The 15859-nt window shown below is 53.9% G+C and overlaps 1 protein-coding gene across 1 annotated transcript; it reads left to right on the top strand.

Annotated features, from left to right (window-relative positions):
• Positions 1-495: 495 nt before the first annotated feature.
• Positions 496-4448, top strand: PROK1 (prokineticin 1). The gene is made up of 3 exons (XM_032881262.1): positions 496-567; positions 2750-2875; positions 4324-4448. Exons 1-3 carry the CDS (start codon positions 496-498, stop codon positions 4441-4443), a joined length of 318 nt encoding a protein of 105 aa, XP_032737153.1. The 3' UTR covers positions 4444-4448.
• The last annotated feature ends 11411 nt before the right edge of the window (positions 4449-15859 follow it).

Genomic DNA, 15859 nt, shown 5'->3' with positions numbered 1-15859 from the left:
GGGCGGGTGATCCTACGTGTATGCTGCATGGTTTGGAGCAGAAAGGATAAACGGTGATGTTGTAAATCCCTTAATTCATTGCCAGAGCTGCCTTCCCCCCACCACCCCCCGCCCCAATCAGAATAGAAGGATGCCCCAGAGGCGCCGAAGACTATAGAGTGAAACGTATGTCACTGACTGCATCTCTGGGCTCCTTGGAGAGCTCGAGCCACTGTCAACGCCCCCGATGTGTTCATTTTTATTGGTTTTGATGATGATCTGATGTCATCAGAGATTCAGGTCTCATGTTCGTCCCTGAGATCATCTAAATAGCACTGGTGACGGGGAAGGGAAGAGCAGAGAGAGGCGCCCACGGGCAGCCGGGATCGGACTGCATAAATCTGGGAGGAGGGAGAGGGCTGGACAGCCTGGCCTTCCCAGCTGGCGCAGAAGGCTGAGTGGGACCAAGCGAGAGGCCGTGGAGCAGGCAGCATTGTACCTTCACCCCAAGTGACCATGAGAGGTGCCATGCGAGTCTCAGTCATGCTCCTTCTGCTGACTATGTCGGACTGTGCCGTGATCACTGGGGTAAGGCGTCCAACTCCCTCTATGCCTTGGGTTTTGGGCGGGTGTCAGGGTCTGCCTGGGATGGGAGCCAGCAACCATGCAGGAGGCAAACCAAACCAAACCAAAACAAAACAAAAACTAGGGAGTCAGTGGTCAGCCAGCATTTCAGAGGGACATTCCACATGATTTTCAGATTAGTCATACCTTACCCCCCTCCTAGATGGGGTCTACTTTGGAGAGGCTATGTGTACATCGAGTCTTATTTCCAAATTCATTAGAAGAACATCGAACATTTTGAAGTTTAGACCTTGGGGAAGAATAAGATTCCTAATTGTGTAGTAAGGAATTCTTTCATAAAGCTGATTAGCACCCCGTAATTTATCTTTTGTGTAAATTTGGGATTTCATATACAATCTGGTCCACATGTCAGTGTCATTTACACAGCATGTTGACTTAATTAAAGTCAGGGACCTTATTAGCTTTAATTGGGGATGTTTAACTTCTGCTTTTTTTACTCTTAAGGAAGATTGTCTTGAAATTCTTTCCTTTCTTTATTGTTTATGTATTTTAACTGTGCTCGGTTCTGATCAGAGCATTTGGCTGGGTGTACCCAAAAGCAAGCATCTGATAACAAGTAGAAATCTTGCCTCCCAGTGGAGGTTTCCCACACAGGGGCGCTGCGCTGCCTGTCTTAGAATTCGAAACCCTCAGACTGGGGCTTTCCCTGGGACCACCCTCAAATGTGTTACAGTGGTGGGACGACTCTTACTAAAAGGGAAAGTAATACCTAACAGTTTTCCAGATCAAAGCTGCTAAAAAAAAATAAAAAAAAAAAAAGAGGGAAATTAATTTTTCCCCAATGTCCTTTAACTTTTTACATAAAGAATGGAAATATAGAAAAATGCCAAACCATTCCTGAAATCTCATTAGTTTTCATGGTCACAGAAAGGAAAGGTCTTTCTTCTCCTTTTTAAAGGAAAAAGACTAAGTTTCAAAGACGAACACATATTAAAGTCAAGTCAATGCTTTTAAGACCCAGAGCATGAATAACATTGTTAGGGCAAAATTATACCTAATGAATCAGTCTCTGAATCTCCTATTGTGTAGCCTGAGACCGGGGAGGCCAAGAACAAAGGAGAGAAGCCACCAAGAGGGATGGGAGCTGCGGGTTGACCTTGACACCCAGGTGACCTCACTGGGCCTGCTCCAACATCTGGAGAGGGTGGGACCCAGTGCTGGGGAGGGGGTGTCAGGATCTCCCTCCCCACTCCATGCCCTGCTGCCACCCTGAGGCTGACTCCCAGGAAGAGGCTGGGCGGACATGGCCACACACCCCTGCTCCCTGGACTGTGACCTTCCTGGATTCAGGATGGGATATTCCCTCCTGCCAGACTGAGACCATGATGTTCCAGCTCTATGGCAGGACAGTAAGGGAGGGTCTGCTCGACCCTGACCCGGGCTTTCAGGGGCTGCTGGGTGTGTGAGATGTGCCCTCACTGGGCTGGAGACATGCACGGCCAGGTGACTGTCACTTGCACCTCCTCTGGGGAGGGGGCAAGCAGACCCCGCATCCCCACTTTCCCTCCCCGGGGCTGAGCAAGTTCACAGCTTCCAGAAACCAGGCAAAGCTGCCCAGCTCCTGTTCTGGAGCCCAGCCCAGAGGGGTCCACCCCTCTCTGGGGATTGAGGATGCCAGCAGAGAAGCACCAGGGAGACCCCTGTTCTCTGGGGTGCTGGCATCTCAGTGAGGCTGGGCTTCTGGTGAAGGCCAAGGGGAGGGCCAAGGTGGGGGCCAGGGGAAGAAAAGGCCAGGCCTTGGATCGTTAGTCCAAGGACTGACCCCCTCGGGACTAGGGCCATCAATGTCCCCACCCCACCCCCCACCTCTAGGAATTCAGATCAGTTCCATTTCCCCAGCATCCTTGGAGCATTTACTAGAGCCGAAGAGCCATGCTCCTGACTCTGGCTTGGTCCAAGGAGGAGCGTTGCCTCCCTACTGGATGGGCTCCGAGGAGCTTGGAGGGGTCCTCGGACAGAGTTGGACGCCCCGCTGAGCCCACGCATCCTGTTGTGAGTGGAGCAGAAGCATGGATGTGCTGCCTGGGGTGCCAGGCAACCGTGAGGGATTCGGATGTACCTTTCCCTTCTGGTTTCTCTTGGGTGGCACTAACGGGCTCCGAATGGCCTCTTTGTCTCCCTGCAGGCCTGTGAGAGGGATGTCCAGTGTGGGGCGGGCTCCTGCTGTGCAATCAGCCTGTGGCTGCGTGGGCTTCGGGTGTGCACCCCGCTGGGGCGGGAAGGAGAAGAGTGTCACCCCAGCAGCCATAAGGTACAGCACAGACCTGCTCAGCGCCCTGAGCCAGACAGCTGGGACTGGACCCTGATTTTCTGACTCTGACTCCAAGAGCAGCTCATGGGGGTTGGCCCGGCTCCTTGCTTCTTGGAGGCAGCCTGGGGTGGAGCAGGGGGTACTGATCACACAGCTTGTTAGATCTGCGGGCCGGAACCCCAGCTGCTCCTCAGCTGGGTGGTTTTGGGCAATTAGCATGACTGCTCTGGGCCTCAGTCACCTCATGAATATGAGGTAACCCATCTGATTACCTCAGAAGTCTCTTTCAGATCTGATGAACTCAGATTCTCAAGGGGACCTGAATGCCTTCTGTCCCTAGGAACCATCCCTCAAGAACCTGAAATAAGACTCACAAAATAGCTTCCCACCCAAGGGATGGGTCTGGTTAGGGTGCTGCAAGCCACGGGCCCAGGGCATATGCTTTAAGGAGGCACTTGTACCCTTTTGGGCCCTACGTGCCTAGTTCCCCTCCCCTGGCAGGCTGTTCCCAGACCCAGCAGCATAGAAGGGCCACTAGGCCTTTGCTTCTGAACAGCTGGGTACCGGAGCAACCCCAGGTGTGCATGGGGACCCCGGGGGCCTGCCCTTCCCCTGGGTTCCCTGCGGTTCTGGAGTACCCCCTGCTCCTCAGGGGAGCACGTCTGTACCCAGGAGCCCTGGGTTCTTCTGTCCTCCTGTGGTCATGCTCTGGATCGGGACCACTGGGGGGCTGGGGGCAGGGCCGAGTCCAGATGGGACAGTGGGACTGTCCTCGCTGCCTTGGGGTGTGTGATAGTTTGGCTGCAGATCTGCATTCCCCCAAGGGGACACCGAGGGCAATAAAAGCTAAAGCTGAATGCTTACTATGGGCCACTTTTCAGACTAAGAGCTTTTGCAATTATATAGCTTAAACCTCTTTCCAGTCGTGTGTGGGAAGTGCTATTTTTGACCCATTTTGCAGATAATCAAGTTGAGACCCACAGACTAAAGAACCTGCCAGTTGTCACGCAGCTGGGAAGTGGCAGACCTGGGAAGTGAACCCGGGCAGTCTGACCCTACCTATGATCATAACTGTTCCTGTTCACCCTCCCTGGAGGAAACCTTAATAGTTTAGTCTCTAGGTGAGTCACAGGGCAGAGATAGTGTCTGTCCGGTCCACTGCTGCATCGTCAGCACCCACTAGCGTTGAGCTAGGTTAGGCTGGTTACCTTGTCCCAGGAGACAGATTGCCTGGGTCTGTCTGAATCCCGGCTCCTCCACAAAGGAGCTGCGTGAGCTTGGCATGTGGCTCAGCTACCATGCCTCAGTTTCCCCCCTCTGTGATAACTGTTACTGTTGTGCTGGTTGGAGGGGAGACACCGGCCAGGGCTGGACCGGCCAGAAGCTCCTGCCAGAAGGCCCACCTCCCTCATGGTGAAGTTGTCCTCCTTCTTCTCCTCTTTCCCCAGGTCCCCTTCTTCAGGAAACGCCAGCACCACACCTGCCCCTGCCTGCCCAACCTGCTGTGCTCCAGGTGCCCGGACGGCAGGTACCGCTGCTCCACGGACCTGAAGAACATCAACTTCTAGGAGCCCATCTGTTGTCGGGACACACACGGGGCCTCTGCCTGAGCCCTGCCTGGGCTCGCCTCGGAGGGTGTTTCATTTCTGCTACGTGGCCCAGCCCATCGCTGCCCCGTCCCCCCTCCCCAGACGGTCCTCCTCAGTCCCTCTTCCCTACACACCTATGTGCATGCAGCACAAGGGGTCCCAGCTCTGGGCTGTGGTCCAAGAGGCGCCCTGACTGGCTCTCTTCCCCTTCTGACTGCCTGGGGGGTTGTAAGTATCAGGAAGGGGGATTCTTTCCCTTGATCCCCTGCCTCACTCACGGATGTGACTTGTCCTCCTCCCTGGGCCTGTCTCTTCTCCTTCCTGCACGTGCTCTTCTGCCTGAATCCCACATTCCCCAGCCCCTGCCCCCACTGGCCCCATCTATTGGGTGTATGTATTTGGTGTACTGCTCCAAGGGACAGGTCCTGGGCTGAGACTTTCCATGAGGCCCGTGAGGGGCAACCGGGGAGTTGCTCGTCTTCCTTTGATTGACTAAGTCCTCAGTTTTAGGCCATGGGCCCCAGGTCAGCCCTTTGGGGTGGGGTGCGGAGGTGCAGCAGGCAGTGACCTCATGGTGGGGGGAGGCCACCCACTAGGCCAGAACTGCATTGCCTCTGAGTCCCCTTCCCGCACACTTTACTCGTTCACCAATGAAGCCCCCAGTTCCCACGGCCTCCCTGTAGAATGTAAGTGAGGGCAGCTTAATCTAATTGGCCATGACAGTTTAGGAGGCAGTTAGGGGGTGACCTCAAACAGCTCCTTTCTGAGGATCAGACCCTGGGAGCAAGTCTGTGACCTTGAGGACACAGGGCTTCTGCCCAGCTGGGGGAGGGTGGGAGGTGGGAAGAGAGGCAGCAGGCAAGCCCATTGACTTGGGAGGCAACTGTCCCCTAAGGACCAGGCTGCACAGGCCTCACACCCAGAGAAGTCAGCTTCTCTGGACATCAAGGGCTTCCCCAAGTTCAGAGCCATCTGTCTGGGAGTTGTGTCACGGGCCTCCACTGTCCGCCAAAACACCAGCCCCATCAAGCTCCTCCCATCTGGACTCTCCCCTGGATTCACCAGGACAGCAGGGGACACCTGACGCTGTGTGTGCTTGCTGACCTGACCCTGCAGAATAAAGGCATGAACAGGGGTGAGTGGCCTTGCTATTCCCGCTCCGCCCGTGTGGGGACTCGGGGGCCATGAGTGGGAGGGCAGAACAGGGCCTTTTCCAGGTGGAAGAGGGATGCCGTCCTGTTGCTCTTCCTGTTTCGGGCAGTTTTTTTGCAAAAGTGGATTCAGGGTCTCTTTGAATGGAGTGTGACAGGCCTTGGGCTCTGGGCCCAGAGGGTGCTACTCAGGTGTGTGGCTCAGGTATGTTGGTGGGTTGGACACAGGAAGGGAGCCCTGAACTGGCAGCCTAGCGAGGACTCCAATGGCAAGATCTGGATGGGTTGCAACTCCCATTTCTGCAACTCAGTCCTTTCTGCTTAGTGTCCAGGATCTGAGGCCCCCAGACCACCACGTGTGGGGTGAGGAAGTTCTATATCAGGATGGCTGTGAGCCTATGTGAAAACCCAGGGGCTGGGAGCATTCCCTGTCAGGTTACTGTCCCCATGGCCCCTCCTCATCCCAATTCCTGGCCTAGAAAAATGCAAAATGTAAGATAAAAGGACATTGTATCCTGTGTTTCTCAGAAGCCTCCAAGCTCATTGTAGTTAAGGAGGCCTGAGGGCTCCTGCCTCCCCTGTTTGCCCTGGATCTGCTGGAGCCTTGCTCAGGGGGTGCTCAGGACAGGCTTTACTGTAGGACCCACTTGAGTCGGACCTGAGCCCCACTCAGGGCTCCTTCTCTTTGTTTTTGGCTCCTCTGATAGACCTCCTTGCCTGCTCTGCTGGCTCTTGCCCTTTCTTGCAGCCCTTGGATCTCTCCCCCCTGCACTCAGGCTCAGGTGCCAGACAGAGAGCTACTGTCCATGTCCAGGGTTCCAATCTGCCCACCCTTATCCTTTGGGTCTCCAGGTACCACTGATCACTACCATGTCATACTGGTGTGTGGAGCCCTCCCCAGTCAGGCTGTGCCCTCTGCAGGCAGAGCCCTCCTGGATGAGACATGGCCATGTGCCTGAGCACAGCAGAGACACGGGGTGATGGCTGGAGGCACAGGAGTGCCCCTGATGAGGCACACACTGACTCGCTACCTGCAGCCCCCATCTCCATCCCCATCTGGAGCTGGCCAGACTGTAGACCCCTTTTAGTCTAACTGGAACAGTTCTCATATTTTATACCAGTATGCCAAGGAATGTATAATTGACCTCCACCCCAGTTTCTCACTGCCTTTTCCCCTGAAGCCCTAAGAGCAGAGATGGGGAGGTTGGAGGGGCGGGGAGGTAAGAAAAGTGTATTTGTGAGAAGTTTTTATACTCAATATAAATTAATTCTTCATCAATATAATTATAAAAAGAATCTACTTATAAGAATAACATATATTAAGATAAGAATGTATTCCCAAGGAGTTCAGTTAAATCGGGGTTAGATAAAACGGACATCCCTCCCGGATGCTGCCCTTTCAGTTGACAGCCCTACCTCCCCTTGGACCTAACCCCTTCCTGTTCGACAGGTGGAGTCTGGTGCCATCTAGTGACCAACCCTGGGGATGGCATGGAGGAGTCAAAGATGCGCCCTTCTCAAAGCAGATGGGGACCATTCCTCAGATGTCCCCAAAGGATAGATTCAACCAGAGGGTTAGAGGGACAGTACTTCCACCTGTGGAAAGAAATCTGTCACCCTAAGAAGTACAGGAGAAATACTTAGTTGTGGGGTCTTTTGGGTCCGGTTCCACCTACACACTTCTTTCCTAGAAGCTGCTGTCATCTTCTGGCAAGACATCGTCCAGCTTCTCCAGGAGTGGGACGGTGGAGGTGGGTGGGGCCAGGAGGGATGCCCCTCCCCCAACCTGTGCCCCCGAGTCCCCATCTTCTTGGCTAGTCATCTGGGTCATGTCTACCATCACCCCCAGGATCCAAGTTGGAAGCTCAAGAGCAGTCTAGATGTCTTCTCTCTTCTACTCTTTTCCCACGGCAGCCCTGGCCAAATTTAAGCAGTCATCCTGCCGAGCATGGCCTGTGGCAACTGCTTCTGATCTATTCTCTCTGCCTCCAGTTTGCCCCTTAAAAATCCACCCTGGCGTGTCTACCAGCGTCTTTCTAGGCAGCACATTTACCTGGTTTGTGGCCCCTGACAGCCCTTCTCAGCTCCAAAGGAGAAAACCCAGCCCATAGCGGGGCCCAGCAAGCCCCTGCCCGCCCTCTCTCTGTCTCTCCCAAGCTCCCCACCAGGCTTCTCGGCCTCAGGACTGCCTATGGTCCTTGGGAGATGTCATGAGTGTCTTTGCTGGGGCTGTTCCTCCATGGGGAATGTTCTGTGTCTCCTCTGTGGTCTGGTGACCTCAACACTTCCTTCAAGAGCCCCTCAAATGCGTCCCCCTGCCCTATCCGCATCCATCCACATGGAAACACCTGGGATAGACCTCAGGCACGAGTTGGCACCCGCTCTTAGAGAACATCCGTGCCCATGTCGGTCTTCACCCATGAGAGAAGGAAGGGCAGTGTCTGCATCCTGCCTGTGTCCCCAGGTTGAATAATGGGGGCCGGGAGGAGGAGCTGCACAGCCAGAGGACGGAGGCCTCCCCGGGGAGCAGCCCCACCCCCAGCCTCTCCTCTCGGTGGCCTCTCTTCCCAGGAACTGGGCTCCCCTTTCAGGCCCAGTACACAGCAGAGTGCATCCCTAGGGGCAAGTTGCCAAGGGACTGAGAACACCCAGTCTTGTGGTAAAGGTGGGGGGTGGGGAGGGGCTTCTGGACCCAGCTCCCTGCCAAGTGCCTGCACCACCCTGTCGGCCTCAGATCCCTTCATTTACTGAGGCCAGCGTCTGCCCTCTGCCGGGGCTGGCTTCAGGGTCTGGGGTCATCACAGACCAAGCCCAGCAATAGCCGTACCAAGCCCAAGAACCAGGTGTACGAGTACTTGACAGAGGGTGTTGGTGGGCAGCCCCTCTCCAGACCCCAAGCTACGCAGGGCCGTGCCCTCCTGCTGTCTGCACTGTGTTCTGTCACTGCTGGCAGAAGGGAGGTGGGGGGAGGAGGCAGGTGTGTCCTGGGCTGGCCTGCCTGGCCCAGACCCCTCCCTCCAGTGTTTGGGGTAGAGACGCGGGACTTGGTGGAGTGCTGGCTTTCAGGACCTGGGTCACACCATGGATGGGGAGGGTGATGGGACACTTTGGCAGATCTGAAGGGAGGGCCCACAGAGGACTGAGAAGTTTCTGGTCATCTGAAGTCAAACCCAGTTAATTCATGTATTAACTAATTTGTTTATTACTCATTTATGAGCTAAGGGGTCCCTTTCTTGCACAGTAAACAGAGGACCTGCTGGAGGATGGAGACCATGGTTTTCTCCCGGGTCTGGTGCCTGGCATGGAGCTGTGCTCAGGACATTTACGGAATGAATGAATGAATGAATGAAACAGCAGTAACATTTCCTAAGAGGAGACAGACTGGCAAGGGTCTCAGGGGCCTCTGGAATGTGGGGTTCGTAGCTGCTGCCCATCACAGACCTTCTGCTCCCAGAGTCCCCATATCTCCGTGCTCACCTCCTGGCCCCCTTGCAGTTTCTCACTCACCAGAGGGAGGCCCTCTGAGATCCTGGCAATTGAGAGAGCCGTACACAAAGGCTACAGTAGCCCTGAGAGACCAGGATGGGTCCCGGGGCGGGGGCGGGGGGGCAGGTCGGTCGGGAGTGGGAAAGTACGGGATTGCTGTCTGTGAGAGAGAACATCTTAAGTTATACAAGTTCCATTTACTTTTGTTGGATGGACTTAGTCGTCTCGGAAACAAAGACAAAAAAGGACCATCCCCTCCAAGAAAATGGTAGCAGAAAGTAGGGCAGAAGCCGCTGGCACCAGGGAGGGGAGATGTCACCTGTAGGGGACCGAGGAAGGGTAGGGCCTGAGGGAAGCTGGGTGTGGGGGGTGCTCCTCATGGAGGACTAAGGGCTAGACACAGGCAGAGCGGAGGGCAGAGGCCACAGCCGAGCGTCTGCCTGGAACTCTCCCAAGGGCCTAAAATTCTAGAGCATTCAGTGGAAGTCTGCCACTAAGCCCTGCTCCCCCTGAATATTTGAGGATGAACTCTAGAAAGGATTCCAACTGGCCGGCACCAAGCAGGCACATGAGTGCTTTTTGGTCAGTGTTTTTCCTCGGCCCTTCTCCCATCTCACAGACTCTGGCCACAAGGCTCCAGAGGGGCAAGGAGCAGAGGGAAGACCCAAGGAGGAAGCAGGAAGACTCCCTCAGCCAAAGAAAAGTTTGGGCTTTTGAAAGAGGCCCCCAGGAGTGGGGGCTTGCCTCAGAGCTAAGTCTGCACAGCAAACATACTGTTTTACTTCGACTGCATGTTTACCCAGGTTGGCTTTGGTTGGGTGTGGGTTGAGGTGGGGCCAAGGCCTCAGGCCCCAAGAGCAACACTTGGCATTCTTACTTTTTCAGAGCTTTGACAGCGATAAGCGCCGGGATTGAGGAATTGCTATTTGAAAATTTGGCTGGTGTCTGATCTGAGACCAGCCCAAGAGTCCACCTGGAGAATTCTCCTGGAGTGTACCAAAAACTCGGATCCCACCAGATGGGGAGGGAGGCATAGGGAGGTCTGGGGCCCCCTCTCCATCGGGACACCTTTCCAGGGGGGAGTCAGAAAGAAAAGCGAAGGGCCCTCTAGACACAAACAGCTTGCTTCCATCAACGGCGCAATGAACAAAGGAGGCTGTGCCCTACCATGGAATGTCACTGAGTCCTAAACTGGAACAAAATGCTGCTAGTGCCACAGCAGGGGCCGACTTCGAGAATGCTGTGTGGAACGAAAGAAACCAGGAACGCCCAGCGAAAGAAGCCAGGGGCACCTGCGCGGCGCAGTCGGGCTCAGCCTGGGATCTCAGGGTCGTGAGATGGAGCCCCGTGCCAGGCTCTGCGCTCAGTGCTTGGTGTTCCTCTCTTCTCCGCCACCCCCACCAACTCTTGCGCTCTCTCTAAAATAAATAAATAAATCTTAAAAAAAAAAAAAAAGAAACTTGAAAGAAAGAAGCCAGACCCAAAACACCACGTTTCATATGATCCTCTTTATGTGAAATGCCCACAGTAGGTAGATCTCCAGAGACAGACAGCAGCTCGGTCATTGCCTAGAGCCGAGTGTAGGGAAATAGAGAGTGACTGTTGGTGGGTACAGGGTTTCCTTTTGGGGTGGTGAGAATGTTCTAGAATTAGGTTGTACCTACCGATGGTTGCCTAACTCTGTGAATATCTGAGGAATATGTGCTAAATGGATGAATTCTCGTGGGGTGTGAATTATGTCACAATGAAGCTGTTTAAAAAAAACATTATTAAAATCCATAAAGTAAAAAAAAAAAAAAAAGCTTTCCAGCTTCAGTCGGCAGGAGGTTGGTCTGGCCCATGTGTCCAGGCTGAAGAGAACAAGGCCAGGGCTTGTCTCAGCGCTGCTCATGGCTGCAGGAAATGGCCCATGTTTCGTGGAACCAGGCTTCAGCTTCTGAGGTTTGAGGCCTGTAGGCACCTGGGAGGTCCTCAGGGTCTCGAGCACAGGAGGACTGGAACATTCCAGGCTGGTGAACGATTTGGTATCCCTTAATGTTCACTTGACGTTTATCTTGTGGGCGGGGGAGAAAGATGCCCCCAATAAGGCATTTGTCATGAGTGGTTTTCTGTACAAGACAGCTCCTCAAATGGTATTCTCAACTGTTTACAATTTGGATAACAGGGGCACCTGGGTGGCTCAGTGGGTTAAGCCTCTGCCTTCGGCTCAGGTCATGATCTCAGGGTCCAGGGATCGAGCCCCACATTGGGCTCTCTGCTGGGCGGGGAGCCTGCTCCTGCCCGCCCTGCTGCGGCCCACCTACTTGTGATCTCTCTCTCTGTGTCAAATAAATAAATAAGATAAAAAAAAAAAAACAACCCAGTTTGGATAATGGAGGAAATCCCTCATTAGCAGGACAAAAGCGTTATATGGTGCAAGGTACAAGTTTGGGCTCTCAGTTCCTCCTCATCTCTGCATCTTAAAATGAATGGCAGCGACCACACCTGGAGCTTGCGGAGCCCAGAGTGACACTGGCCTAGAGCTGCCCTTCTGGCCTCCATGTGCCAGCTGCAAAGATGTTCCCTGGAGGCAGGGTGTCTCCTGCAAAGGATTTTTGTTGTTGTTGTTGTTGTTGTTTTTGTTTTACCACCGTTGGGCACTGCCCACCTTGGCTGGAGTGGACAAGTCCCTATGTAGCCACTGAGTTAACTGCAACCAAGTCCTTCTTGCAGGGATGTTTGTGCCTCTTTAAGAACAGTACCCTGGGGTGCCTGGGTGGCGTCTGCCTTTGGCTTAGGTCAGGATCTCAGGGTCCTGGGATCGAGCCCCCGCATCAGGCTCTCTGCTCAGCAGGGAGTCAGCTTCTCCCTCTCACTCTCCCTCTGTGCTCTCTCTCCCCATCAAATAAATAAATAAAATCTTAAAAAAAAAAAAAAAAAAAAGGAGGCTTACCCTGAACAGCTGACCCTGGGTGGGAATAAGGTGGAAATATGGCCCGTTCCCTGTTCCAGTCATGGTCAGGGCCATACCTAGCCCCAGAAGCCCAAAGCTGTAGAGTCACCCTGAGAACAAATTTTAGGTGGTGTCTGCCTTAAAAATGAAACAACCCGGGGGTGCCTGGGTGGCTCAGTGCGTTAAAGCCTCTGCCTCCGGCTCAGGTCATGATCCCAGGGTCCTGGGATCGAGCCCCACATCAGGCTCTCTGCTCAGCAGGGATCCTGTTTCCTCCTCGCTCTCTCTGCCTGCCTCTCTGCCTACTTGTGATCTCTCTGTCAAATAAATAAATAAGATCTTAAAAAAAAAAAAAAAGAAACAGCCCAAGTTATCCTGCAGCAAACGAGTATATTCAGGACCAGCAGAGGAATTGCAATTCAGGATAAGCCAACTTAGGTAAAGCTGAGGCAAGCCTGGAGGACACAGCGGGAGAGCCTCCTTTTATAGAAGAAAGGGGGGAAGTGGGGAGCGATGTGTGGCGGCTTCTCATTGACTGCAGGCAGGGCAGGAGCTGTTGGCTGGCTGAGGTCCTCTTCCTTCTTCCTGCTGGTCCATGAGAGCTTCCATGATGTTCCTGACACCTCTCCCTGCCTGGCTTCCCGACTTCATTTTGAATGAGCTTTCTTTTATTCATTTTCATGGTTTCTCCCTCAGCTCTCCTGAGGCCCCTTTTGACTGCCACAGAGGCTTTCCTCTCAAAGTTTACGAAGGGCCTCGTGGAGCCTGCAGCCGGCTACAGGCCTGAGAGCCCAGTGCCTGGGCCTCAAGGAGATCACGGGGCCCAGGCCATGGGAGGGACACAGTTTATGGCCCTCTGTCCAGAATATTCTTTCTTATCTTCGCCTCTGCCCTATTGGAAGTCCCTACCCATGGGTTCTAGGGACATTTGTTTCGTTTAAATATGGGTGTGCCTTGGAAGAAAAACCTGGGTGTTGTTCTCAGAAGAGATCAGAGCCACCCCCCCAGCCCCTCCCCTGGCCTACTGAGGACAGGGGAGCCTTTACTTGGGGGCCAAAGATTCGCGAAAGGATGAAGTGGGTCTACACAGAGAGAAACGCTGACGAGTAAAAAGCCGTGGGCACAGCTCTGACAGAGACAGGCGGAGAGGATCCTGTGAAATCCTGTCACAAAACTAAGCCCCAAACACTAAGTAAACAAATATGTCGAATGACAGCTTGACATTTTCTTGTCATTTTGCATTTCACTCTGTTGGCATTGCTTGGCAGATATGCAGCAAATTATCCTAATTCTGCTTCCCAACAGGGGGTGCGGCACGATGGTGGATGGCGCAGACTGCGCGGGTCTAAGCCCTGGTCAAGTCACTTCCTGACTGGGGACTTTGGGCAAGTTGCCGAACTTCTCTGCCTCAGTGTCCCCATCTGTAAAATGGCACAAACAATAGTAGTACCCGCCTCTTAGGGCCGCCGGGCAAGGGTGTGCAAAGTGCTTAGGACAGGCTGTGTACGAGGAAGCACGTTAGGCATGCTTTATGCTTTTTTGTTTCTTTATGAACACATTTTGGAAAGTCCCTGCTGGGAGCCTTCTGCCCAGGGCCTGGTCCTCCAGGAACTGCCTTACCAAGCCCATGTTACCTGGAAGCATCTCCTAGACATGCTTCTGCTCCCCAGGGCTGGAGTGTGGTAGGAAGAAATTACAGTTTGTCCAGACCTGGTTCTGTTGATATTATGAAGTTTAGAAGCACAGGTTTATATAGGCAAAGCTCAGTAACAACCCGTTTAGGAACATAGATACGCAAATCTTATCTAAATGCCTCTTAATCCCTTGCTTAAACATATGAGTCACTATTTTAAAGTAATGTTTGTTCAATATGGGCTGTGATCTTAATACTGCACCATGCAATTTTTTTTTTTTTCTAGAAAAAGCATAAGGAGAGTGGGCTCTGAATTCTCTCCTGAATGTTCTCAAACTGGGTTAAATTAAACCAGCCAAAGCGTGTATGACCCCTGAGACAGGTGTCACTTCTGGTGGCTGCCCCCCAGGAGCCGGTGGTCCTAGGAAATGTCATTTGCCCCATAAACCCGCAGCTCCCAAGCTTCAGGGTTCATAGCCCACCAAAGGGAAATGTCAAAATGCTGAGTCCCGGAGACTTGGATTCGAGGGGCCTCTAACAAGCTCTTCTCCAGTGGGGGGGCTGCGGGTCCTCCCCAGGCCTCCGCCCCCAGGGAGACACTGTCCTACCTGGGCACCCTAACCTTTGGAGGAAATCAGTTAGGCCTATAATGAAAATTCTAATTATCTTTCCAGGGGGGGCAGAGAGGCTAGTTTCCATTAGGAAAACTCCATTCAGCTAGAACTGATCTTCATGTTAAAACAAGGACTAAGAAGACAGGAGGTGGGGAGGAAATTGTGTGTGTGTGTGACTATGCCTGGGTCTGCAACCGTCCAGAATTAGGTTTCAAAGGGGGCATAATTGTCCCCGAGGAAACCTCCATCATCAGAGTGGTGAAGCAGGAAGAGGAGTACAGAGAGTGGTGACACTGGGGCCGAGAGAGGAGGCCCCTCTAAGGGGCTGTAATTTCCATTCGCTTCAAGGCCAACAGCTGGACCCACACCTGGATGCTGCAAAGCACAGGTGAGGAGGCGTGCTGGATGGCCCGAGGCCCCAACCAGGAGGCAACCACATGTCCTGCATACGTCCTGCATGTACTCCCCAGTCTCTAGCTGGGAGTCAGCTGGGAGCGGGAGCTACGGGGATTTGACCGGCCCAATGGGATACTCCATGTTTAGAGGGAGCGTTAGGGAGTCAGGCAACAGAAAAATGGGTCTGAGACCTCAGGGAGGGGTCCCCTGCTCTGGAGCCTGCTGGGGGCAGGTATCTCAGTAAGAACCCCATGGGCGGGCAGCCACACTTGGTCCCAAGTGAGGGGAAAGGATCACAGGCTTCCTCTGCCAGGTGTGCATACCTGGTCGCGTCAGCCTCGGAGGAGGGACACTGAGAAGAGGCCCAGGGGCAGGCGCAGTGAGGTGGGGTCGGAGGGAAGACCTGAGAGTGTTCTCAGGGGGACTAAGCACTGGAGAGGATGGGGTAGCGGCTGGAGAAAGATGGGAGAGAAGGTTCTTGCTCCCTGTTGCAGCTTTGTTGGTTAAGATGGTCCCCCAGGGCCCTGACTGGCAAGGGACAGCTGTGAAATGACTAAGTGGTATAGTATAAGAGGTCTGCTCTGAGGATATCTATTTCCTCCCTCCCCTTAGGCTCTGTGGGTGCCTGGGATCATGTGAAAGCCAGCCAATGGCCACCACGTCCCCAGACAGCATGCACCCTCCCAGAGCTCTGGCCTGGGATGGCAGAGCCCTGTGGAGGCAGCCTCATCGAAAAGCTTGTGGGCCAAGAGGGGCTTTGCTGCTTGACCCCAGAGATGTCCTGAGCCACTGGGGAGCTGGAGACAATCAGAAATGGGGCCCCCAGCATCTCCTGCCCTCCTTCCCAGACACTGACCTCCCCAACTCCCGCCTGTGTTCTCCCCTCCATGAGGTGCTCTGTCCCTCCCTGTCCTCTGTCTTGTGGTCCCATCCTTCCTGGTGGCACTGGAACCAAAGCTTCAGATTCTCCGCTCAGTTGTCTGAGGGGTCAGGCAGCTCCCAGTGTCTGTTTCCACATCTGTGCGTGGGGAGATTAATTCCTGCTGCTCCCAGAGTTGTCACGAAGAGATGTGAATTGCTGGAGAGGGGGCCTGGGAAGAGGGAGCTTTTGCAGCTCAGGAGACCCTGGAAAGGGAGAGCAAGCAAGGAGACCCCCTGGGACCTACCTTTCCTAGTTTGAATC

Source organism: Lontra canadensis, unplaced genomic scaffold (assembly GCF_010015895.1).
Source record: "Lontra canadensis isolate GAN:19392208 unplaced genomic scaffold, GSC_riverotter_1.0 scaffold75, whole genome shotgun sequence".
Lineage (NCBI taxonomy): Eukaryota > Metazoa > Chordata > Mammalia > Carnivora > Mustelidae > Lontra > Lontra canadensis.
This window is presented reverse-complemented; position numbering and strand designations above follow the sequence as displayed.

Bases quoted from the DNA above. Each gene is read 5' to 3' on its own strand.
- PROK1 (XM_032881262.1), top strand. From the start codon at position 496: ATGAGAGGTGCCATGCGAGTCTCAGTCATGCTCCTTCTGCTGACTATG. The intron at 568-2,749 runs GTAAGGCGTCCA...GTCTCCCTGCAG, and splicing joins ACTGTGCCGTGATCACTGGG to GCCTGTGAGAGGGATGTCCA. The intron at 2,876-4,323 runs GTACAGCACAGA...CTCTTTCCCCAG, and splicing joins GTCACCCCAGCAGCCATAAG to GTCCCCTTCTTCAGGAAACG.